This window comes from Cydia splendana, chromosome 3 (genome assembly GCF_910591565.1).
Source record: "Cydia splendana chromosome 3, ilCydSple1.2, whole genome shotgun sequence".
NCBI classification, from domain to species: domain Eukaryota; kingdom Metazoa; phylum Arthropoda; class Insecta; order Lepidoptera; family Tortricidae; genus Cydia; species Cydia splendana.
In genome coordinates, this window is record NC_085962.1 from 28,017,248 (window position 1) to 28,042,769 (window position 25,522).

The 25,522-nt window shown below is 43.5% G+C and overlaps 1 protein-coding gene and 1 long non-coding RNA gene across 2 annotated transcripts; both read right to left on the reverse strand.

Moving 5' to 3' along the window:
• Positions 1–17,843: 17,843 nt before the first annotated feature.
• Positions 17,844–19,640, reverse strand: LOC134789423 (uncharacterized). The gene has a single exon (XM_063760030.1). The coding sequence runs from the start codon at positions 19,638–19,640 to the stop codon at positions 17,844–17,846; it is 1,797 nt and encodes a 598-aa protein (XP_063616100.1).
• A 1,911-nt stretch (positions 19,641–21,551) lies between these two features.
• On the reverse strand, positions 21,552–24,072 carry LOC134806630 (uncharacterized). Its single transcript, XR_010146550.1, has 3 exons — positions 23,586–24,072; positions 22,106–23,326; positions 21,552–22,025 (listed from the first exon to the last, which is right to left on the reverse strand). It is a non-coding gene; the product is annotated as an uncharacterized LOC134806630 (long non-coding RNA).
• Positions 24,073–25,522: the final 1,450 nt, after the last annotated feature.

Sequence of the window (25,522 nt, forward strand, 5' to 3'; positions counted from 1 at the left end):
GCTTTATAAAATTGATATCGTTCAGCAAACGAACACCTAGGTGACTCAAAATGAGCATCCAGCTTTTCAAGGAGGGTGGAATATTCAATGGTGTTCAACGTTTTTGGATACACCAAATCTTTTGCAACGCGGTAAGTTTCTTCCACAAACGTCGTAAGGAGTACGGAACGCCGCTTTGTGCCCGCTTTGTCGGTGGTGTCCGTCAAATCATTTGCAAAACACATCGCTTCAAACAAGCTTCAAACCCCTCTTTAAAAATCCTCCATTCTTGCGCGTTGTGGTCGAACGTGAGATTGCCGCCATAAATCACGTTAGCGCTCGCCGCCATCGTATTTAACTATTATTGCACTAGTTTATCACTTATTATAACGCGTTAGGTACTTCTCGTCGCCAATTATTGTGTTTGGGATTTAATTAGAATTAAAACACTCGGATAGCAACGTAACGGTCATGTATTTCACGGCAAACTGACATTTGACATATTTTTACGAGCTACCTACATTACCAAAATACTACAGCTGGATGCCGCTGTTTTGTGAAAGGCTATGAATTTAGATTTATCAGTGTTAGCTGGTTTGTTAGTGCACGACACCTTGCATTTTGAGACTGTGCGCTGAAACATGGCACAGTTGATTCTTAGCTGGTCTTGAGCAGATACAGACCAGGAGCCGTCGAGAGCCACCTCTCATTTAGTGGGGGGGGAGGGGGTTATGTTCGACGCTGCCGCGCTTCACTTGGAGCAACATTTCTCTAAAACTATACCTATTAGGGCATGTGATATATCACTTTCCGATAAATTAAGGACGAGGAATCTGTTTTTAGAACAAAAACAATGCACTTTCTAACAAAAAAAAAGAATAAAGTAGAAAAGACTAAAAAACGTATTTTAGATTTTTTTATAATTACCAATTTTTTTAAAAGCTTATTACGTTTAAAAAATATATAGTTTATTATAAAAATCTGTTGATAAATTGGAGATAAAAAATAATATTAAGCGTGGGTAAGAGTGATCTCATATGAAGGTGGGAAGGTTACTTATAATTTGTTCTACAATCGTTTATTTTTTTTTAGTTTTTCGTAAATAACTCGTAAACGGTAGCCCATAGCAAAAAAATATATATTTTACGTAAATAAACTATTTAAGATTTGTCATAAAATAAGTGCTACTTTGTTTTGCTAGGATCAATATTAAAAAAAGATATTAAATGAAGAAAATAAATACTAAGGTCCCCTTTTTTAGTCATTCGTAAATAACTCGTAAAGGATGGCCAATAGCAAAAAATATTTTTATACATGAATAATTAGCATACAAAAAATGTTTTATTACATGAATCATTTACATAAAATTTCCTACAAAAAAGGTCATTCATTTCAAACTATTTCGCTAGGATCAATATTAAAAACGATATTAAATAGAGAAAATAAATTCTAAGGTCCCCTTTTTAAATATGTATTGATCCAAGCGTAAAAGTTTGAATAACCTTTTTTGTAGGAAATTTTATGTAAATGATTCATGTAATAAAACATTTTTTGCTATTGGCCATCGTTTACGAGTTACTTACGAATGACTAAAAAAGGGGACCTCAGAATTTATTTTCTCCCTTCAATATTTTTTTTAATATTGATCCAAGCGGAAAAAAGTAGCACTTATCAAACAAATTTTAATTAGAATTAAAACACTCGGATAGCAACGTAACGGTCATGTATTTCACGGCAAACTGACATTTGACATATTTTTACGAGCTACCTACATTACCAAAATACTACAGCTGGATGCCGCTGTTTTGTGAAAGGCTATGAATTTAGATTTATCAGTGTTAGCTGGTTTGTTAGTGCACGACACCTTGCATTTTGAGACTGTGCGCTGAAACATGGCACAGTTGATTCTTAGCTGGTCTTGAGCAGATACAGACCAGGAGCCGTCGAGAGCCACCTCTCATTTAGTGGGGGGGGAGGGGGTTATGTTCGACGCTGCCGCGCTTCACTTGGAGCAACATTTCTCTAAAACTATACCTATTAGGGCATGTGATATATCACTTTCCGATAAATTAAGGACGAGGAATCTGTTTTTAGAACAAAAACAATGCACTTTCTAACAAAAAAAAAAGAATAAAGTAGAAAAGACTAAAAAACGTATTTTAGATTTTTTTATAATTACCAATTTTTTTAAAAGCTTATTACGTTTAAAAAATATATAGTTTATTATAAAAATCTGTTGATAAATTGGAGATAAAAAATAATATTAAGCGTGGGTAAGAGTGATCTCATATGAAGGTGAGAAGGTTACTTATAATTTGTTCTACAATCGTTTATTTTTTTTAGTTTTTCGTAAATAACTCGTAAACGGTAGCCCATAGCAAAAAAATATATATTTTACGTAAATAAACTATTTAAGATTTGTCATAAAATAAGTGCTACTTTGTTTCGCTAGGATCAATATTAAAAAAAGATATTAAATGAAGAAAATAAATACTAAGGTCCCCTTTTTTCGTCATTCGTAAATAACTCGTAAAGGATGGCCAATAGCAAAAAATATTTTTATACATGAATAATTAGCATACAAAAAATGTTTTATTACATGAATCATTTACATAAAATTTCCTACAAAAAAGGTCATTCAAACTATTTCGCTAGGATCAATATTAAAAACGATATTAAAGAGAGAAAATAAATTCTAAGGTCCCCTTTTTAAATATGTATTGATCCAAGCGTAAAAGTTTGAATAACCTTTTTTGTAGGAAATTTTATGTAAATGATTCATGTAATAAAACATTTTTTGCTATTGGCCATCGTTTACGAGTTACTTACGAATGACTAAAAAAGGGGACCTCAGAATTTATTTTCTCCCTTCAATATTTTTTTTAATATTGATCCAAGCGGAAAAAAGTAGCACTTATCAAACAAATTTTAATTAGAATTAAAACACTCGGATAGCAACGTAACGGTCATGTATTTCACGGCAAACTGACATTTGACATATTTTTACGAGCTACCTACATTACCAAAATACTACAGCTGGATGCCGCTGTTTTGTGAAAGGCTATGAATTTAGATTTATCAGTGTTAGCTGGTTTGTTAGTGCACGACACCTTGCATTTTGAGACTGTGCGCTGAAACATGGCACAGTTGATTCTTAGCTGGTCTTGAGCAGATACAGACCAGGAGCCGTCGAGAGCCACCTCTCATTTAGTGGGGGGGGGAGGGGGTTATGTTCGACGCTGCCGCGCTTCACTTGGAGCAACATTTCTCTAAAACTATACCTATTAGGGCATGTGATATATCACTTTCCGATAAATTAAGGACGAGGAATCTGTTTTTAGAACAAAAACAATGCACTTTCTAACAAAAAAAAAAAAGAATAAAGTAGAAAAGACTAAAAAACGTATTTTAGATTTTTTTATAATTACCAATTTTTTTAAAAGCTTATTACGTTTAAAAAATATATAGTTTATTATAAAAATCTGTTGATAAATTGGAGATAAAAAATAATATTAAGCGTGGGTAAGAGTGATCTCATATGAAGGTGGGAAGGTTACTTATAATTTGTTCTACAATCGTTTATTTTTTTTAGTTTTTCGTAAATAACTCGTAAACGGTAGCCCATAGCAAAAAAATATATATTTTACGTAAATAAACTATTTAAGATTTGTCATAAAATAAGTGCTACTTTGTTTCGCTAGGATCAATATTAAAAAAAGATATTAAATGAAGAATATAAATACTAAGGTCCCCTTTTTTCGTCATTCGTAAATAACTCGTAAAGGATGGCCAATAGCAAAAAATATTTTTATACATGAATAATTAGCATACAAAAAATGTTTTATTACATGAATCATTTACATAAAATTTCCTACAAAAAAGGTCATTCATTTCAAACTATTTCGCTAGGATCAATATTAAAAACGATATTAAAGAGAGAAAATAAATTCTAAGGTCCCCTTTTTAAATATGTATTGATCCAAGCGTAAAAGTTTGAATAACCTTTTTTGTAGGAAATTTTATGTAAATGATTCATGTAATAAAACATTTTTTGCTATTGGCCATCGTTTACGAGTTACTTACGAATGACTAAAAAAGGGGACCTCAGAATTTATTTTCTCCCTTCAATATTTTTTTTAATATTGATCCAAGCGGAAAAAAGTAGCACTTATATTATAAGAAATCTGAAACAGATTATTTACGTAACAGATATTTTTTTGCTGTTGGCTTCCGTTTACGAGTTATTTACGAAAAACTAAAAAAAATAAACGGTCGCAGAACAAATTACAAGAAACCTTCATATAAGATCACTCTGACCCACGCTTAATATTATTTTTTATCTCCCATTTATCAACAGATTTGTATAATAAACCATTTTTTTTTAAACATAATAAGTGTAGCTTTACGACTATATTTTTTAATTTCAGATTCCTGCAAAACTTAAAAAAAAATTGGTAATTATAAAAAAATCTAAAATACGTTTTTTAGTCTTTTCTACTTTATGCTTTGTTTTGTTAGAAAGTGCATTGTTTTTGTTCTAAAAATAGATTCCTCGTCCTTAATTTATCCGAAACTGATATATCACATGCCCTAATTGGTATAGTTTTAGAGAAATGGTGCTCCAAGTGAAGCGCGGCAGCGTCGAACTCCTCCCCCCCCCCCCCCCCCCCCCCACTAAATGAGAGGTGGCTCTCGATGTCTCCCGGTCTGTATCTGCTCAAGACCAGCTAAGAACCAACTGTGCCAAGTTTCAGCGCATAGTCTCAAAGTGCAAGGTCCCCATACAACGGTGTGCACTAACAAACCAGCTATGTTGAGAGTAAGAAGGTTTAGATTTAACCACTTTGACAGACGTGTTGTAACCCTAAAACAGCCGCATCTTGCGCATCAGGTCAATCGTCAATCGTCAAGGTGGCGCCACTGTCATCTATAGCAGCAAATTGAAACTGCTCCGTTAAATTTTATTAATTATAATTATTTAGTGCATATCTTTTTTATCATAAACAAATTATTTTATTTTATTGAAGTGATAAAGTGACTCCGTGACTAATAAAGCGATAAAAATGCCACCAACAAAGCTAAACTAAAAGAAAAGTGTAGTGACGGAAATTTGACGGACGTTATTTTGAATTTACAAAGTACTATTCTGGAAATGAAACAAAAAATGGATAACACATATGATTTAATTAAATGCCAACAACAAGAACTGGTAAGACAGAAAGAAATACACTCACAGATATTACAAATACTAAAGCACAATCAAACTGACCTTGATATACTACAGGCAAAGACACCGCAATTAAATGACTCTGGTCCAGAAGCACTCAATTTCATTGATGACACTGTACATGGAACACAAGAACCGACCAAAGAGCACACTGCATCAAAGCACGACATATCTTGCACGACGCCTACAGGACCCACAGATCAAATGCCAGCGGAAATGCAGCGGCTCCGGACCCGTACCCGTCGTAAACTGCAGTCGGAGGGGCTCTTAGCTCAACCATCGTCATCACAAGACAACATGTCCTCTGTGCCACCTGTCAGTGCAGCATCCAAACCAGCTGTCACCCATCCTCCCGTCTGGCAATCCGTCACCCAAGATGGAGTACCTCCAAAACGAGCTATATCTGCGGGAGTAGTGCAGAAGGAGTCGGGTTCTCTTGTGGCAGGTACACCAGCTGCAGCATTCACTAAACAGGCACCTCCTGCTGCGTCATCGGCCCCAAAAGCACCTTCTGCAATGTGCATCTCACTCGCACCTCCTGATGCTGCGTATGTTCCACTGGCAGCACGTGATGCTACGAGCGCTCCACTGGCAGCCCCGGTGCCCGTAGCTCCGACGGAGCGACGCGGGGGACTGCGGGCAGCTACGCCACGGTCTGTTAGTCTGCACATCTTCAACCTGAACGTAGAAACCAGCTGTGAAGACGTCGTTCATCACATCCAAACCAGTATCGGGGTCCAGGTAGATAGGTGCGAACAGCTGAAGGTCACGAGGGGTCATTACTCGTCATTCAAGATCGATGTGCCGGCGAATAAAGTAGGTGTAGTTCGTAGTCACAAACACTGGCCGGCTGGCGTGTCCATCAGGCACTTCAACACAGTCGAGTCAAAAAACTACCTAATGAGCAGCGGCGACCGACCACCACGCTAGCAAAATCTTCATGTTTTAAAATCGTCCACCAAAACGTCAGATCAATTTGCGGCAAAACTGGGTTACTAGACTTGCTAAATAACTCCGAAAATCCCGATGTATTGGTCTGTGGTGTTCAAATTACAAAAAAAGGCCTTACGTGTATTAGACGTGTGCGCCGATTAAACAATGATCGGCGGCGGCGTTTGCCGAAAAATCGGCGGCGGCGGCGTGATTTCGGCGTGAAATCGGCGTGACCTTGACTTCCAGGTTTCTTGAGAAAACCACCGTTATACCCGTCTATAAATATGAGTTAGAATAGAATAGAATAGAAATACATTTATTTATAACAAACAAATACAGATGACAAAAACATGTTGACAAGTTAATATGTGTTCTTAAGAAAAATCATTAATTCGTTGTTTTTCTTGAAAATTTGCTCAATCCAGGTTGCTGGTTAGTGAACTACGTATAGTTTGAATATGCTGTGAGTAAAATAAGGTTTGTAAATGAATATAGGATAGGTATAATAGCGTGATTCTTAAAAAAGTGGCATCGACAGGTTAAAGAAAATGAAAATCATTATTTTTTATTTTTTTTACTTTTAATAATGAAAAATATGTTTTACCACTTCAAGTACCCCAAATTTTCAAAAGGGAACGGAATATGAAGAAGTTATTTTCAAGACGTACAATAACCTATACATTGAACACAGGTTGGGGTGGGCAACAATCGCCTCGTAGGCCGGCAAGGTGCCGGTCTTCGTGAACACGACTTTGGCGCAACTCGGATGGACTTTGATGCAAATTGGAACGAGGATTTTGTTGATCAGGAGGCGAAAGACTGCGGCCTGTTGTCGCACTCCAACGCCTGTGACCTTGAAATGAACTCCGGAAGCTGCTCAAATTACGATCTGGGCATCTTAAGATTGAGGGGTGGTGGTTCGCCGTCGCGGGACTCCAAGGGGCGATTCACTCGTGGAGCATCGGGCATGGATGCTGTGAGCCGGGAGGAGACAGACGCGACCGCAGAGCATCACTTGGAGGCTGCCAGGCAACCAGTCGTGCGGCTGACTCGGCTCTCTGATATTCCTCCCCCTCCTGAGGGGAAGGTTCCGGACAATAATGGGTCAGAGAAAGAAGACGTGATACCTGTCGGAAAAGAGGCCCAAGAAACCTCCCCAAAGAGGTGGAAGACACTTCAGGGGCGTAGGGGACTTAGGGCGGGGGCCAAAAGGGTCCATCCCAACGACGGGGACCTGGATCCTGGAAAAGAGCCACCAAAAATTAATTCGGCTCGGAGGGGGAGAAAGGCCGGTGGTGCGGGGTCAGCGGCTCCTCGCCTAAAACTGAAGATGTCGGCTCGAGGGGGAAGAAAGGCTGCTGGGGCCTACGTTGGGTTGTCGGCGGCCTGCTACAAGTTACGTAACAGCGTGGGCCAAGACTCCGAGGAGGAAAACGAGTCTATGGTCGACGGCGACCGCTGGAGTAAGGATCGGACGTCCTCGGAGGATACCAGGCCAACCCCCGATACCAGGGAGAGCAGCCCGGAAATCACTGAGAGGGAAATAATTGAAGAAGTCTGCACGGAAGCTAAAAACCTGCTAGAAGAGGCCGGCAAGTCCGGGAATCTGAATGGTCGAGTCCACGGCAGGATTAATAACTCCTGCCGTCGCATCATACAGTCGATGCAGAAGCTGCAGTCCCGTGAGGAGGGAGAGGAGCTGCGTATTCTCAAAGCGGACAACAAGAGGATGAAAGAGCAGCTTGCGCAACTTGAAACGGAGACGAAGGCTTTGAGGAAAGCGTACTCCGAACGCAATAAAAAAGCGCATGCGCCAGCTACGGCATCAGAGACGGTCCAATTACCAGAGATAGTCGCGGCAGTCTTTAAAGAGTTCAAAGAGGACCTGAAAAAAGAGCTTTCCATCTCCTTGGGGAACATGATTAATGTGCGCATAGGAGAGGTAAGAGCTCTTCTACCCCCTGCGCCGACACTCCGCCCGCCTTTGGCGGCGGACCAAAAAAGAGCAGCGGCGGCTACCACCACGACGGCCCCGCCTACGGTTCGCTTGAGTAATCTGCCGGATGATCCATGGACTCCATCACCTGTATCTGCCCGCAACCCTGCTCCTGTCGCGAGGTCCAGGAAGTCGGCAGGAAAAGCTCTAGCGTCAACAGGGTCAACGCTAATGCCTCCTGCGAGAGCCGCACCTGGCCCAAAAGTGCCGCGGAGAAAACAGGTGGCTCCAGACGCAGTACTGCAACAGCAGGAGGCCCAGCCCGGGCCCAAGCTAGTGCCTGCAGCCCCCACACCAACGCCCCCCACGCAGGGGGAATGGACGCGGGTGGTGAAGCGGGGAAAGAGAAAGAAGGCCACCCCTCCTGCCTCTTCGACGAGAAAAGCGGGTAAGCCGGCGGCCCCGGCAGCCAAAAAGCTGGCGGTCCCGAAAACCGCAGCGGTAGTGGTGGCTCTTAAGCCAGAGGCGAAGGAGTCGTACGCCTCCGTAATGCTGAGAGCCACTCAAGCCTTTCGGCTAGAGGAGATTGGCCTCGAGCACGTTAATGTGCGGAAGACGGCGGACGGGGCCCGCATCCTGGAAGTGGCGGGGGCAGACAATGGCCGCACCGCCGACGCTCTGAAGGCGCGCCTGGAGACAGCAATAGGAGACGCGGCCCGAGTCTATAGACCGGTTAAGATGGCGCGTCTTCGAGTCTCCGGCCTCGACGAGGCTGCCACACCGGAAGCAGTGGCGAGGGCAATTGCGGCCAAAGGGAGTTGCTCGAATGCGGATGTCCGGGTCGGGGACATCCGCATCGGCTACAGCGGCACTGGTTCAGCCCTTGTGCAGTGCCCTATAGAGGCGGCGAGCACCGCGGTGTCGGTGGGTAAGGTGACGATAGGCTGGTCGTCCGCCCGAATTAAGGCACTTGAACCTGGGGTGCTCAGGTGCTTTAAGTGTCTGGGCATCGGACATACTAGAGCCACGTGCCCCTCCCCGGTGGAAAGAGGAGATCTGTGCTTCCGCTGCAGCAAGCCGGGGCACCGAGGGGTGGACTGCCAAGCAGAGGCTTTCTGCGCAGTTTGCCACCAGGCGAAATTGCCAGCGAGGCACAGGATGGGCGGTTTCTCCTGTAACCCCCCTAAGGTAAGGGGAGTGGAAGCCCGCAGTGGGAACCATGGGGCTCCGGAGAAGGCCACCCCGGCCATTGACCCAAGCCCCCTTCCGACGGAACAGATGATTGAGGGACAGCCCATGGACCAATAATGCAAGCACATCCGCAACAAGGTCCATGGGAGGTGCTGCAGTGCAACATCAACCACTGCATTCCCGCACAGGATCTGCTCATGCAGAACTTGGCGGAGTGGGGAGTTGCACTGGCTGCGGTGGCGGAGCCATACGCTGTCCCTCCTCGGCCCAACTGGGTGGGGTCTAGAGACGGCCGGGTGGCGCTGGTGGCTTCGGTGCCGGGGGAGGTCCTCATGTGCATTGAGAGAGGGGAGGGATTCGTGGCGGCTAAATGGGGAGGAATCATAGTGGTCGGGGTATACTTTTCCCCCAACCTGCCCCTGAATGCCTTCCAGCGCTTTCTGGGAGACCTGGAGGGGGTGGTGAGAAGGGCCGGCCAGGCGCCCATCCTGGTTTTGGGGGACTTCAACGCCAAGAGCCGAGCGTGGGGGTCCCCAAACACCGAACCCAGAGGGGCTGAGGTTGAAGATTGGGCGGCGTCAGCGGGCTTGGTCCTCCTCAACAGTGGCAACACGCAGACGTGCGTCCGCTGGAATGGGGGGTCTATAGTTGACCTATCCTTCGCGACCCCCGACCTGGCAGCACGCGTTGCCGAGTGGCGAGTTTTGGAGGACGAAGAGACCCTCTCGGATCATTTATATATCCGCATGAGGGTCTCTCCACTGCAGAGGGCTGCGCCGACCAGGCTTAATGGCCGACAGGCCGGGAAGGGCGGGTTCCCAAGATGGTCATTGGCCCACCTCGACAGAGAAATGGCGGAAGAGGCCGCCATCATCGAGGCGTGGAATGCTCCCCAGGTGGCCCCAAGAGGTGTCGACGAGAGGGCCGTTTGCTTCAGAAGGTCCCTGCAGACGGTTTGTAACGCTTCCATGCCCCGGGCCCGGCCTGCCCGAGGCAAGAAACAAGTTTACTGGTGGACCCCGGAGATCGCCGCCCTCCGCACGGCCTCCAATAATGCCCGGCGGGCCTATACGCGGTGCAGGAGAAGGAGGCACACCGCCGAAGAGGAAGAGCTCCTCCGCACAGCGTTGGCGGAAAAGAAAAGGGCCCTCCAGCAGGCCATTAGGAAGGCGAAGAACGAGGGATGGGAGGAGTTCTTGGCAACCCTCAATAGGGACCCATGGGGGCGCCCGTACAGAATGGTGCGCAATAAATTACAGAGCGTCCCACCCATGGACTCCATGGAGCCAGAACTCCTCCGAAGAGTGGTTGAGGGCCTGTTTCCGGAGGCGCCAGACTTCGTCCCACCGGTGATGGTCCCCCCAGCAGCGGACCCGGCGGAACCGCTCGTGGTCGTCCCCATCACGGATGACGAGATTGAGTGGGCCATAGACCGCGTCAGAGCCACGCGCAAAGCACCGGGACCGGACGGAGTGCCAGGAAAAGTACTCTTCCTGGCACTTAAGCATCTCGGGAACCGCCTCAAATCCCTCCTGGATGACTGCCTCGAGGAAGGGCGCTTCCCAAAATGCTGGAAGGAGGGGCGACTGTGCCTTTTGCGTAAGGAGGGACGTCCACCAGACTCCCCCGCTGGCTACCGCCCCATCGTGCTGCTGGATGAGATCGGGAAGCTCTTCGAGCGAATCCTGGTCTCCCGTATCCAGCGGCACCTAGTAGAGACGGGCCCGAACTTACATGACAGCCAGTTCGGGTTCCGAAGGGGGCGGTCTACTATAGACGCAGTGGCCGCTTTGAGGGATTTCGGGGTACTTGCGGCAGGTCAAAAGGAGGGAGTGGTGGCGGTGTTACTGGATATCGCCAACGCGTTCGGGTCCCTCCCCTACACGGTCATTGGGGAGGCACTCCGGTACCATGGAGTGCCTCATTATCTGAGGCGTGTTATAGAGCACTACTTGACGGCACGGGTAGTGCTCTATGAACAGAAGGGTGTCCGGAGCGTGAGGGCCATGACGTGCGGGGTTCCACAGGGGTCAGTATTGGGTCCACTCCTGTGGAACATCGGTTACGACTGGGCGATCCGGGGGGTGCAACTTCCCCGCATGGTCACCGTGTGTTATGCGGACGACACACTAGTGGCTGTGCGGGGAAAGGAGCTGGAAGAGGTGCTCAGGAGGGCGGCAGTGGCGACAGAGCTCACAGTGCAGCGCATAGAACTCCTGGGCCTACGCGTCGCCCTGCCGAAGACCGAGGCCATGGTCCTCGGCCGAACAAGGGGGTGGGGGCGGCTACCGGTGGGCACCACAGTGAGGGTCGGGGGTGAATCTGTCCAGGTCAAGGCCCACATCAAGTACTTGGGCCTTGTCCTGGACAGAAAGTGGACATTCGAGGAGCACTTTGCACGGCTGGCTCCTCGGCTCGTGGATGCTGCCTCGGCTCTGGGCCGCCTACTGCCAAATTTGGGGGGGCCGAATGCGCCGTGTAGGCGGCTGTATGCGGGGGTCGTCCGGAGCATGGCGCTCTACAGGGCACCAATTTGGGCCGGACGGCTGACGAGATGCACGAAGGCATTGCTCCGTCGGCCACAGAGGGTGGTGGCCCAGAGGATGGTGAGGGCCTACCGCACCACTTCTCACGCAGCGACATGCCTTCTTGCCGGCACCCCGCCTTGGGAGCTAGACGCGGGGGTGCTAGCGGAAAGGTACTGGTGGAGGGCAGAAGCGAGGGGGCGTGGGGAGCCCCCAGACGCGGAAGAGGCCGAGAGGGTGTCGCGGGCAGCCGCGGAGCGCCTACGAGATCGATGGAGAGATGCCCTGGAGGATAGCCACTATGGAACCCGAACCATAGGGGCTATTCTCCCGGTAATGGATGAGTGGGTGGATCGGGGCAAGGGGGCCCTGACGTATAGGGTGACGCAGGTGGTGTCCGGACACGGCTGCTTCGGACACTACTTGCACAAGATACAGAGGGAGCCGGGGCCCCAGTGCCACGAATGTGGAGCGGCGGACGACACGGCTCAGCACACTCTAGAAGAGTGCAATCGCTAGGCCGTGGAAAGAGCTGCCCTCAGGGCGACCACAGGGGCAGCGGACCTCTCGCTACGCAGCATAATAGCGGCGATGCTGGGTAGCGAGAGGAATTGGGAAGCGGTGGCCTCCTTCAGCGAAGGAATCATGTCACAGAAGGAGGCGGCGGAGAGGATGCGAGAAGCAGCTGCTGACGCGCTTCCTCTCCGACGTAGACGGCATGGTCGAGGGCGAAGAGGGTATGCTCGCCTTGAGCCCCAGTAGAGCTAGCGGGTACTGAACGTCGGAAAAGGGGAGGGGATCAAGCGTTTCTGATCCTCCCCCAATGTGAGGGGGCCCTGGCGATAAGCCGGGGCTGCCGGAGGGCGCGGTGGTGGAATGTCATCGATCCCAGTGCGCCCTCACGAACGGCAGAGAGGGTGAAACGCCGGAGTGGGTTTAGTGGGTAGGGCCAAATTCTCCCCCTCTCTTGTCAGGAGAGGGGAAAGGAGTGGCGAGCCCCACACACCGTGCGTAAACGCATTCCCACTCCGTCAAAAAAAAAAAAAGTTAAAGATAAGCAGGTTACAGTAAAAAATACATTCATTTTTATTTTTTCCCTTGAACGGATAATAATACGAATGTCTCACTTTTAGCATAGATGAATAAACCTTCATACAATATTAAAATGATATTATTACATTAGGCCCCATACCAAATTCGTAAAATAATCGAGACAAGTTAAAGTTAACATTCCGTTACAAAACTCCAGATTTCTGCCTTTAACCACTTGTCTCTACGAAACTACGAAACTTGGGTCATAATGGTACCCTACGGTGGTTAGCTTGATACTTACCTAATATTTTGCCATAGTTATGATCTAAATAAATTTTTCTGTGTATGAGTCAGATGCAATACCGCGCATGTACAGGTTGGTACAGGTTAACAGAGAAAATATCCTCGGACAAACTTCATGCGTGAATATTGTTGTAAAAAAATATATAAGGCCTGTGCAAAGTACATTTTAAAAGGTATTGTTTATGTTATTATTTAGCATGATATTTTATCTACATAAATTGGTGCTTATAAAATCTAAAGAACTAAAACTGAAAGAGCGATGCTTTTGGACAAGACAGGTTACAGTAAAAAGTGCTACTCTTTATTTTATATAAATATAAGTATTAAATTTAAATAACAATAATGACTTGGCCTCGATAAACATTGTTTTAGTTTATCTAGATACATTTTTGTTTCATATGAAAAAGAGCAAATAAACATACATTCAATTCAAAAACTCGATGACAGGTTAAGATGCCACTATTTTGAGAATCACTCAATAACTTGATTTCCCTAGTAACTGGCTTGCATTAAGAGGTTACCTGGTCCCAATCACCTTCGATTCGATCTGTAACTCTCCGTTTTCTCAAGCTTTCCATGGCTTATCCTATTAAAAATGAGGTTCTTTAACAAAACAGAACTTCACATATCCTTGAAATTTGCTAGACATAGAGGACTGCTATGGTTTTGTCGTACAAGCATCAGGCTCACAAGACGTATCTTCTTTCTCGTTTTTTCATTGCTGAGGATCGCGACCACATGTAATTTGTCTTCATTTCGTGGCGTCATAAGCCGTATGGACTGCACGGTGCAAACTGCCGCAAGCCGGCCTCTTCATAGCGTTCGACCATCTCACACATGCTGCAATTCGAGCACGTTTGCCATTCATTTCTCCACATTATGCGTTTAATAATATGTCCGAAGAATGTAAGGGTTCACCTATGGCATGTTGGGAAGAGCTGAGTGGTGATATATAGTTCTCTGAGAATGGAGGGGTTTGTTCATCTAGCTGTCCGAGGTATAAGCAGCAGTCTTCGTTCGTTTGTTAACGTTAACAGGTGACAATTATTGGTGTGTCAAATAGTTTCTGCAACTGGCTATTCAGTTTAATTTAATTAATAAATTATGTGTATATTTAATAATTGTAACATAAATAATACAAAAAAATCCATATTCTAATCCAAAAACCAACTTGGAATAGCTAATTAACAACACTCAAGGTCACGCCGATTTCACGCCGATCATTTATCGGCGGCGGCGGCGTGGTCAAAAAGCCCGGCGGCGGCGGCGCGCCGGCGCGGCGCACACGTCTAACGTGTATTAGCGGTAGATATGAGCGCCGCGCCGGCGCGCCGCCGCCGCCGACAAAATTTTCGCGCCGCCGCCGCCGACGCTGCGCTATCGGCGTGGCATCGGCGTGACCTTCTTAGATACTACTACTTTCAAAATCAGATAATATATATTTTGTGCAGTTTAGATCTTTAACTGCGCCACTCTGAATAATTTATAGGCATTCAAAAGGTATTTTAGCTTCATATAACTCAAAAATATCGATGGTAAATGCAAACTGTCAGCTAAATTTTCGCTCCAGGCCGCGGGCCCTATCTCTGCAGAGTTCATCCGTCAGCCTAGCTCACACTCTATTCGCGTTCTATTCTAAGCTGTCTGCTTGCCTGCAGCTCGGCCTATGAGGAGGCGTCGGAATCGGGTCTTCAGTGTTAGGTGGAGCACGACTTTGGGCATCGTGTTTTGACATAGGTTTTATTGAGTCGATGTTAGTTAATGACATAATGACGGAGCTCGATTTTTCTCGGTCCGGCTCTTTTTTCGACTGTAGACAAAACGTTTCCCTGATATAGACTACCCGCTATTTTTTACTTAGCACAAAAGACTGGACAAAAGGCCTCACCAAGATTAAGACCGTTTTTGATACTGCGGCATTGCTGCTTATCTACATACAGTTTATTATGCGATATAAAACTATTTCATGCAAGTTTTCGATACATTTAACTTGAAATTCAAAAATGCACTCACTTTGTAGCGTGATTATGGCAAAAAACATGTTTTTTCGGTAAAATTTTGGTTTGAATTGCTTTTGTATAAATCAAAAGTGTTTCAAGGCCACGCCGCCGATTCGCCGCCGCCGCCGACCGATTTTGACCGGCGCGCCGCCGCCGGCAAAATGCCCATCGGCGCTCATATCTAATTAGCGGGTGTACATCCTAGACACTCATGTCGACAGCTCTTCAAGCAATATAACATAATGACGCACTACTCTCTCTATGTCTATGAAATTATTATGTTCACACGCCGTAACATTCGTTTATTTAAACGTATAAGCATGCCTGGCAGAATAACCCGCCAGACCGGCCGATTACAGTCCGTGCCGCGGCGCGGCGCCTCTCGCTGCTTGACAAAAACCCACGCGTAATAGGCCCGGCGTTTTATGAACGTCTACCCGCCACTCTCAAAAATGAATCATCAGATGATGTATTTGGGCGCCGATTGAAGGAACTTTTATTGAATAAAACCCTCTATTCTGTCAAAGAATATAAAGAATAACATCTTAACTATTAATTTTTTTTGTCGATCTGTACAAGGCGGCGCCGCAAGAATTTATGAGCTGTACAAGGCGGCACCGCAAGAATTTATAGCCCAGGTATGCAAGATCATGCAAGACGCGTGGACGGACAACAAAGTGCCAGAAGAGTGGCTTATCTCCAAACAGGTACCGATCCCTAAGACACCATCGCCTAAAAACGTAAATGAATATAGAAGAATATCCATTTGCAACGTAGGCTATCGCATATATGCAAATTTTCTCCTCGAAAAACTCGACGAGGAAATGACAGAGCTAGGGAACTACCAAACAGCTTTTTTACACAATCGATCGACTGATGACCACCTCTTCACTCTCCGAAGGGTTCCTTTTTTTTTTTTTTTTAAATAAAAAAAAAAACCAACAGAATCATTGCTGCTTGTATGAGAGAGAAAACACACATTGCCTGGTTTGGCACTGGCACACCGAGACCATAAACAAAGGCAAAGGAGTCAAGGATGCCCCCTATCTCCAAGATTGTTTACAATCCTGATGGATGACGTCCTCAGAACACTGGAGGAGGAGGACGAGGCCATAACGCTTAACCAGGACAACGAAATTACCCTACCCCTAATACTGTCATTTGCTGACGACCTCATTATAGTAGGCGACAGCATTAGAACCCTGGACCGCGTAGTTAACAAGCTAAAGTCTCTACTAAGTACGGTTGGACGCGTTATCAACGAAACTAAAACAAAGCTTATTGTCAGAGATCCTTTCGGCCCACCCGTAGCAGAACAACAACCGTTGCACCTTGGCGGAGTACAAATAAAGCCAATAGGAACAATACGCTACCTTGGGTATATACATAACCGCGACACACGATAGGCGCGCCGCAAATAAAACTAGATGCGATAAGGCCATAAGAAATGCGAAAATCCTCAATACCTTTATTCAAAAGTACAAAATAGATTGGAAAATAGCGAGACTACTATACAAAATTGTTATCGCGCCATCTATGACCTATGGCCTTAAAGCAATGGCCCTTACGAGTGGCAATAGATCACGACTAAGAAAGTATGAAAGGCACATACTTAAAGGAATGCTAGGAGTTTCCAACAACCCTCCGAAACAAAAAATACAGGAACTCCTTGAGGGAAAGACTATCACAAAGATAATTAAAGTGCGCAGGCTCTCCAACTATGGACACATACTCAGGCGGCCAAAACCACACCTCCTACATGCAGCCTTGGAATATAGGGAAAACAAAAGAAAGATAGGTAGACCTCCCAAGTAACACAGAAGTAGCTGAATATTGTTTGAATAATAGAGCATGCCGTACTGAATGCTGAATAAGGTATGTCGCGGAGCTAATAGATTTAATATCAAATGTATTATTCATATACATATTTATAGCGACATAAGAACACACAATATTTATAGTATGATAGTAACCCGAGAAAGCAAGTTTACCAATTATTTATTATCTTACTAGAGTCTCTACTATAACCATTGCATCATTTCTCTCTCTCTTACTGATAACCAGATACACACTCTGGTGACGGAGGACATGTACTCTCTGTCCTCCTCAGGTAACCTCTCTTGGTCTTGCCTGACACTCTGCCTCGGCCTGGCAAGACCCATACATACTATGAGCATGGTGGCGGGAACCTCTTGTTCCCTGACGGGCCTCCAACCATCCCCAAATAGCTCGCCTCTTCCTCCATATACACACCATGCTCCTCTATAGGTTGCCCTCTCATTACCCTCAGTCTTGGCTTCGGGCCTTACGCTAAGCTTGACGCCCGCTGCCTGACAGCCCTATACATGATGCCTCTGGCCAGATACTTTAGGCCAGGAACTAAACTGTACATAAGTCTTATGAAAGCTTGCTATCTCAACATTACCGTCACACCATCGATAATGAGTATTAAAGGGGGAACTCACCAAGAGTAGCTCTGTACACTGATTATACCATAAGCAGTCTGCACCTGTTTCCATCAGGTCTCCTTGCCTCTCCTATAAGTATTACCTTTTCTTTTCCTCACTTATTCTTCTCGCGCCGCCGTTACGACTCGATATTCAACTATTTCTTTTTCTCAGCTCAATGTTACCAGGATGTAAAAAGCGAATGACAGTTACCTGTATTATTGGTCCGTATCGCGCATCATCGCGACACTCGCCACGGCAAAGAAAAGGTTACAAGACGGTTAACAGGTGACGCGTCCATTCCGCTATCTTCTCTCTGGCTTTAATGGCAGCGTCTCTCTTCTCATTTCTACTAGGACTTTCGATTACTGAACCTTCAACAAAGTCTGTCGGAGTAGGGCAAGTTTCTTCTACAGAAGTCAGTGGATTTTCTTGTAATGATAAAGATTCATCGCTAGGAACGGTCTCTGGATTATTGTTATCAATTATCTGATCCGGAGGTATAACCGGGCTACTTGTGTCCGTTACAGGCACTTGAGGCATTTCATCAACGTTACTGGAGTCTAAAGTATCTTCCATTCTTACTACTCTATTTTCTTCCTGATTGACCATTTCAGGCAGTTCTTTATTTGGTATACAAGTTTCTTCAACATCGTCTGCTTCTAACGGGTACAGGTGGCCAAGAGATCGTGTGAATTCCGTATCATTAACTTTGACTCTAGCAACTCTTACAACACCATCTTGGCCCTTAATCAGTGAGACAATTTTTCCCACTTTCCAATTTGTCCTATTCTTGGAGTCATCTCTGATTTGAACTATATCTCCTATTTCAGGTACTTTTTTAGATTTAATTCTTGTTTGTTTGTGTGTTTGGAAGGATCTCTCTCTAAGACTTGGCAAATATTGGTTAATGAACATTCTTTTATATTCTTCAAGAATCATTTGACTTCTTCTCCAACTTTGCACTAGGTCAACCTTTGTATTTGTCAGTTGTTGATTTGTCTGTAAATCTGTGTTTAAATCTAAGCACTGTCCAAGGGTCAAGAAGTCGGCTGGCTTCAGTACTTCTTCTGGCTCTGCACCTACTGCAGTCAACGGTCTAGTGTTAAGCACCGATTCCACCTCTTTAAGGACCGTTGTCATCTGGTTCTCAGTCAACAGATGTTTGTCCAACGTGCGTTTCAAGCAGTGCTTAACTAAGGCTACTAGTCGTTCATAAAAGCCTCCCTGCCAAGGTGCTAGCTGAGCTATAAATTTCCATTTAATACCTTTATTCATACAGTATTCTGACGATAGGACTTCACTGGTCAGTTTGAATTGGAGTGCGTTATCAGAGATTATGGTGTCCGGTATGCCTCTAATAGCTGTGAATCTCCTAATGGCTAGTAAGCACTCCTTCGCTGATAAGTCTTTAACTAATTCTAGATGCAAAGCTCGTACTGCTAAACATGTTAATAGACATATCCACCTTTTTTCTTTTCCTTTATCTGTATCTACTAGGACAGGTCCTAGATAGTCTAAGCCGGTAAAATGGAAAGGTGAGCTATAATTTACTCTTGCACTTGGTAGCTCCGGTGCTGGTGGTAACTGAAAAGGGCCTCCACCATACTTCACGCATTGTGGGCACCTTCTAATAACTTTCTGTACTTGAGCACGTCCCTGGGGTATCCAATATTTTTCTCTTATAATACTCAAGGTGTGGGGTACACCTACATGATAATTTTCTTCATGTGTCCTTTTAATAATCTGGGTTGCCAAAGACGATTGTTTTGGGATCACTATTGGATACTTCTTTTCATATGGCAAATTTGCTTTCCCAAAACGTCCTTTGCTCCTCAATACTCCATCTACGTCGCGGAATATTCCTAAATCTAACGACAGATTAGTTCTTTTTCCCATGACTTCGTTCGGAAGGTATTCTTTCTGAATCCTCTTAATGTTGTCTGTAGTGATATCATTTCCAGGTGTATTTTCAATATTTGAAGGTTCCTCATTCAATTGCTCGGTGAGTTCTTGCTCTTCTGTTGTGAGGGCTAATTCTTCACTTTCATAACCCTTCGAAGTCATCTCTGGACCATCAACTATCTCTAGAGCCCTCCCAACCAAGCAAAGCTCTTTATTAGTTTGTGTGTCATTAGGCCAATGTTTTTCATCTTTGGTAAGGAATTTTGGTCCATAAAACCACAACTCTTGTTTCTTTTGCCATAATTCTGGTCTAGTTGCTATATCTGCCGGGTTATTTTTTGTATCCACATATCGTAGTTCTATACCCAGAGTACGGCTGGTTTGTTTTATTTCATTGACGCGTCTTGCGACAAATGGAGGTAGTAATCTGCTTGTCTTCATCCATGCCAAGACAACTTGGCTGTCAGACCATAGATACAACCTTGAAAGTTTTATATCTATATGGTCATGTATATATTTCATTAACCTGCTACCAATCAAGAAGGATAACAACTCAAGTCTTGGGATTTTCAAATCATTTTTGTCTTCTATTGGTGTGATCCTCGTCTTAGACATTAGGAAAGTGACTGCTGTTTTGTCTTCGCCTATAAGTCTCAAATATACAATTGCTGCATATGAATTCATAGACGCATCTGTAAAACCATGTAGTTCATATCGTATGATCTTTCCTGTTTGTTCGCATGTATCTCCGACGTATCTTTGAACTTCTATGTCTTTTATAGCAGCTAGGTTTTTAACTATGTTTTCCCATAACGTCTGCATATCATCAGGCAGTGTATCTTCCCATTTCAGTTTTCTTTTGCAGAGTTCCTGGAATAATAACTTCCCAGGAAGTATTAAAGGTGATGCAAAACCACAGGGGTCATATAAACGTGCTAATACTTTGAGCACTCCTTTCTTCGTGATTCCTCTTGACTCAGTGATAAAAACTTCTGGATCTATATTGAGTTGTAAGGTGTCATTCTTTATATTCCATAATAAGCCGAGAATCTTCATCTTATCTGTCCGTTTTTCTCTCTGAGTTAAAGGAATTTGCTCAATAAAGTCTTTGTCATTAGACATCCAGTCTCTAATATTCATACCTAGTTCCTGGAATACGCGGTTTGTATCCTTGTACAGTTGTAGAGCTTCCTTGTTGGAACCAGCTGACGTTACCAAATTATCCACATAACATCTGTCCGCTATTTTTGATAATAAGGAATTTTCTGTCTTTGAAATATGATGTCTGATGGTCGCTGTCAATAAAAAAGGACTGGATATAATTCCAAATGGGACACGACAAAAACGATACTGTACTATATTGTCTTCTGTTACTTCCTTCGAGGGATCTTCCACCCAAAGAAATCTGGTAACGTCTCTATCTTCTGTTTGAAGTCCCACTTGGAGAAAAGCTCTTTCCACATCAGCTGTTATGCCTATCTTTCCTGTTCTGAAATTGAAGATTAGTCCCGTAAGATCTTCCAACATAGATGGGCCACCATACAGACATTCGTTAAGGCTCTTTTCATTCTTAATTTTTGATGAGGCGTCATACACTATACGCCCTCTCTTTCCCTTTTGATTTACAATATGATGAGGCAAGAAATGAACTGGGTGTGTAATTTCGTGAAAAGGTGAAGGCTGGACTATCTCAATCACCTTAGCTTCTAACTGTTCTTTTAGGATTTCTTTATAGTTGTCGAGAGTTTCTTCATCAGAACGTTTTAATAAGCTTTTCAACCTTCCAAGAGCGAGTCCGTAATTTGTGGGCAATTCCGGAGGGTATTGTATCCATGGCCACTTAACTTCATATCTTCCTTCATGGTACTTGACATTTTCGTTAAAATGGTGAACTGCTTCTTCTTCCTTTGTTGTCTTCGGTGAGTCCGTGATGCCAATACTCTCAAGCGCCCATAAGAACTTCACATCTATGTTACGGAGGGGAAGATCTGGCTCGGAGAAGTATGGACAATTAGAATCATGGCAACTACAATATGTCACGACTGACAGCACATCTTCGTTTTTATTATTTTTATTATTGAAAGCCCTATCGAAGCCTCCAGTCAGCCAACCAAAATCTGAATCAATCAAATATAAATCATCTTTTATTTTTAACAGGTCCTTTCTGAGGAACGAAAAATACAAATCGTTACCAATCAACAAGTCAACTCTTTGACCGATCGATTCATCATCCGCACTAATATCTATTTTGGGATGATCAATTTTGACGACTGGGACGTGATCCGTTATATGTGGTACAATATTTACTTTTATTTTCTTCTCAATTTGTCTCTTTGTTAAAACAGTTACTTCTGCTGATGAACTTTTAATTGTATAAGGTTTATTGGATCCAAATGTGTAGACAATTAAATCAACTTCATTGTCCTTTTTTATTTCAAGGTCTTTTGCTAATCTGTTTGTGATGTATGACCTCATACTCCCACAATCCATAAGTAATCTACATGTCAGGTGTTTGTTGTGCTGGCCCGCTATCTGTGTTACTGCAGTCTGTAAAAAATTGCACACACGGTTACATACATTAACTGATGTTGTTTCTATCATAGGAACAGGTTCTATATCTATTTTACCTTTCTTAGATTTCTGCGGGCACAAAGCTCTGTTGTGTAATTTATTACAGTGATGACACTTCCTTTTACTGAAGCATTTAGAGGCTCTATGGCCATTCTTGAAACATAAGAAGCACCTTTGTTGCAGTCTACTTATCCTTTCTTTGATTGTTTTATATTCATTACAATCATCATTGTAATGTCCTGTTTTGCCACAGAAAATGCATGAGATTTTCGGCCGTTTAGACTTAAATGTGTTAGTTCTGTCAAACAGTCTCTTGCGTTTTGCTGGTCTTTCTCTTGTAACTTTAAGTAGAGTTGATGTAGATCCTGACGTTGAAGCAGCTGTTGATGTAGATCCGGACGTTGATGTTTGTAGCGTTTGTGGTGTTTATATGTTTATTCTTTCCATAGCAGTTATTACCTTATCTAGTGCTTTTTTTATGTTGTCTGTACTTTCTTCTTCCGAAATTAAAATTTTAACCTGATACAATACCGTTTCTGGAAACTTATCTAATATAATCCCTCGCAAATAGCTTGCTTCGGTGTTTTCTCCGTATGCAGATAACACCCGTAGGTGAGTATCTATGTTGTTTAATATTTTTCGGCACTCAATAGTAGATTGGGCTCTTTCCAGATTTAATAGGGCTTTGTTGTGAGCATCAATTACGTTATTTTTCTTCCCAAACCTATTTTTAAGAATTACAGTTGCAACCTCATAATTCTGGTTAGTCGTCTCCAAGCCTTCAATTGCTTGGAGTGCCGGACCCTCTAAAGATCCTACTAAATATGATAGCTTCTCCACGTCCCCTATATTTTTACTATCTACGCTGGCCACAAATCTGTCCCAAAATGAATTCCATTTCAAGATGTCTCCATTGAATTTGACCAAGTCTAATTTGGGTAGTTTAGTTTTATTTTGGGTGTTGTTCTCTTCGGAATAAATTTTGAGCACTATTTCCATCTTCGTCATAGCGTCCTCTGCTAGAATTTGTAGTTCATCACATTCTTGATAAAATTCTTTCTGTGGGTTTGGCACGTGGGTCACGTATTTATCTAATTGTACTTGAAATTGAGCTAATTTACTCTTAAGATCGATTTTATTTACAACTAATTGTTGTTGTTGTACTCCTACTCCTGTTTCGACTTTGTTCAGTAAATCACCCGTTAATTTTACAGTTTCTTTTAGTCTTTCTAGTCGCGAGCGCAACGCTGTAGAAAGAATTTCTTCCATCTTGCTACCTGTAATTTCCACAACGCTATACTATTTTGCAATATCGTAAATTGTAAGAGTATTTTAAGAATCGCCGTTACAGAACAAAGTTACGTTAAATTATGATTGAAATAACAATTATGATTTTAGTCGAAAACAAATGGCGTCTTTGTTTATTTGCAAACAACTACAATGGCGTACGCCGGTAAGGCTTAGTTGATTATTTCATTGATTCGAACGGCATCCCTTACTACTCAATTTCTCTTGATATAATTATCAAACTTTTACCTTAACAGTCGTATCCTCTTTAGCACTCACTTTCTTTTAAATTAGTTACTTACGAAAACACAATTAACACGCCACTTTGCACTTGCTAAATATTTTCCAAACACGACAAGACAAGACAAACTTTTTATTCTTTTTCGCAACCACTTCAATACGCACAGTGGCATCTAGGTATTTGGCCACAGACAGAATTCTCGTCGGACCAAAACCAACTTATCAAATAATTAACGTAGACGCAAAACATAACAATAATAAAACAAAAACACGTTAATAAAACCACAATATTGTTTAAATTCTTTATTAAGTAACACAGTATTCATAAAAAATGTTAACTTAGTGTAAAAATCTTCGTTCAAATGAACAATCTAATAAAATCGATTCCCGAACGTAACAACTTAAATTATATCGTTGTCTCACTCTTACTACAGCGATGGCTATATTGTCGTCGCTCAACATCTTAATCTTAGAGTTTCGAGTACTTAAATCGAATGAATCGATAACGCACAAATATCAATTAAATCGATAATGACCGGAATAAAATTAAATGCGAAATAAATAAATATACGTTGAATGTTTATTTCAGGTATAAACAATAAATTACTTTTAACGCCATAATATAATAACCATGCTAATATTCGGCTTCAGTAGTTGCACTGTTCATGCAACAAAATTCTGGATTCTAATTCCATATGCAATGGCTACCAATCTCATGCTCTCACAATACTCTACAGAGAGACTACCCAACCGAAAAAAAAATGTAACTATATACATTTCGGCTTGTCAATAAATAATTAATCATTAGAGCCTGTTCAGAAATAGAAGAGCTGCGGAATGCATTGGGCCCCATACACTCCACAACTCCTCCACCCTGCACAGACCTCAGCTCTTTTTCTTTCATCTGCTTGTGATGGATTTCAATTCTTTAGCATCTCCACCAAATTATGTCGCGGAGCTAATAGATTTAATATCAAATGTATTATTCATATACATATTTATAGCGACATAAGAACACACAATATTTATAGTATGATAGTAACCCGAGAAAGCAAGTTTACCAATTATTTATTATCTTACTAGAGTCTCTACTATAACCATTGCATCATTTCTCTCTCTCTTACTGATAACCAGATACACACTCTGGTGACGGAGGACATGTACTCTCTGTCCTCCTCAGGTAACCTCTCTTGGTCTTGCCTGACACTCTGCCTCGGCCTGGCAAGACCCATACATACTATGAGCATGGTGGCGGGAACCTCTTGTTCCCTGACGGGCCTCCAACCATCCCCAAATAGCTCGCCTCTTCCTCCATATACACACCATGCTCCTCTATAGGTTGCCCTCTCATTACCCTCAGTCTTGGCTTCGGGCCTTACGCTAAGCTTGACGCCCGCTGCCTGACAGCCCTATACATGATGCTTCTGGCCAGATACTTTAGGCCAGGAACTAAACTGTACATAAGTCTTATGAAAGCTTGCTATCTCAACATTACCGTCACACCATCGATAATGAGTATTAAAGGGGGAACTCACCAAGAGTAGCTCTGTACACTGATTATACCATAAGCAGTCTGCACCTGTTTCCATCAGGTCTCCTTGCCTCTCCTATAAGTATTACCTTTTCTTTTCCTCACTTATTCTTCTCGCGCCGCCGTTACGACTCGATATTCAACTATTTCTTTTTCTCAGCTCAATGTTACCAGGATGTAAAAAGCGAATGACAGTTACCTGTATTATTGGTCCATATCGCGCATCATCGCGACAAGGTAGCTGTATAACGTCTGTATAAGCGCTTATACAGACGTTATACAGAAGGTTTGGGCGCAAAGTGGGCTAGCCCACGCCGCTTATTACTGAATAACAGTAATGTTATAGCTGTATAAGTGTGTGCCCACACATTGAATCGCTGAATAACACTTGTATAGAGGCTGTCAACAGCTTCTA

What these genes read in the sequence shown, in the direction of transcription:
- LOC134789423 (XM_063760030.1), bottom strand. Translation starts at nt 19,640, where the DNA reads ATGACTTCGAAGGGTTATGAAAGTGAAGAATTAGCCCTCACAACAGAA.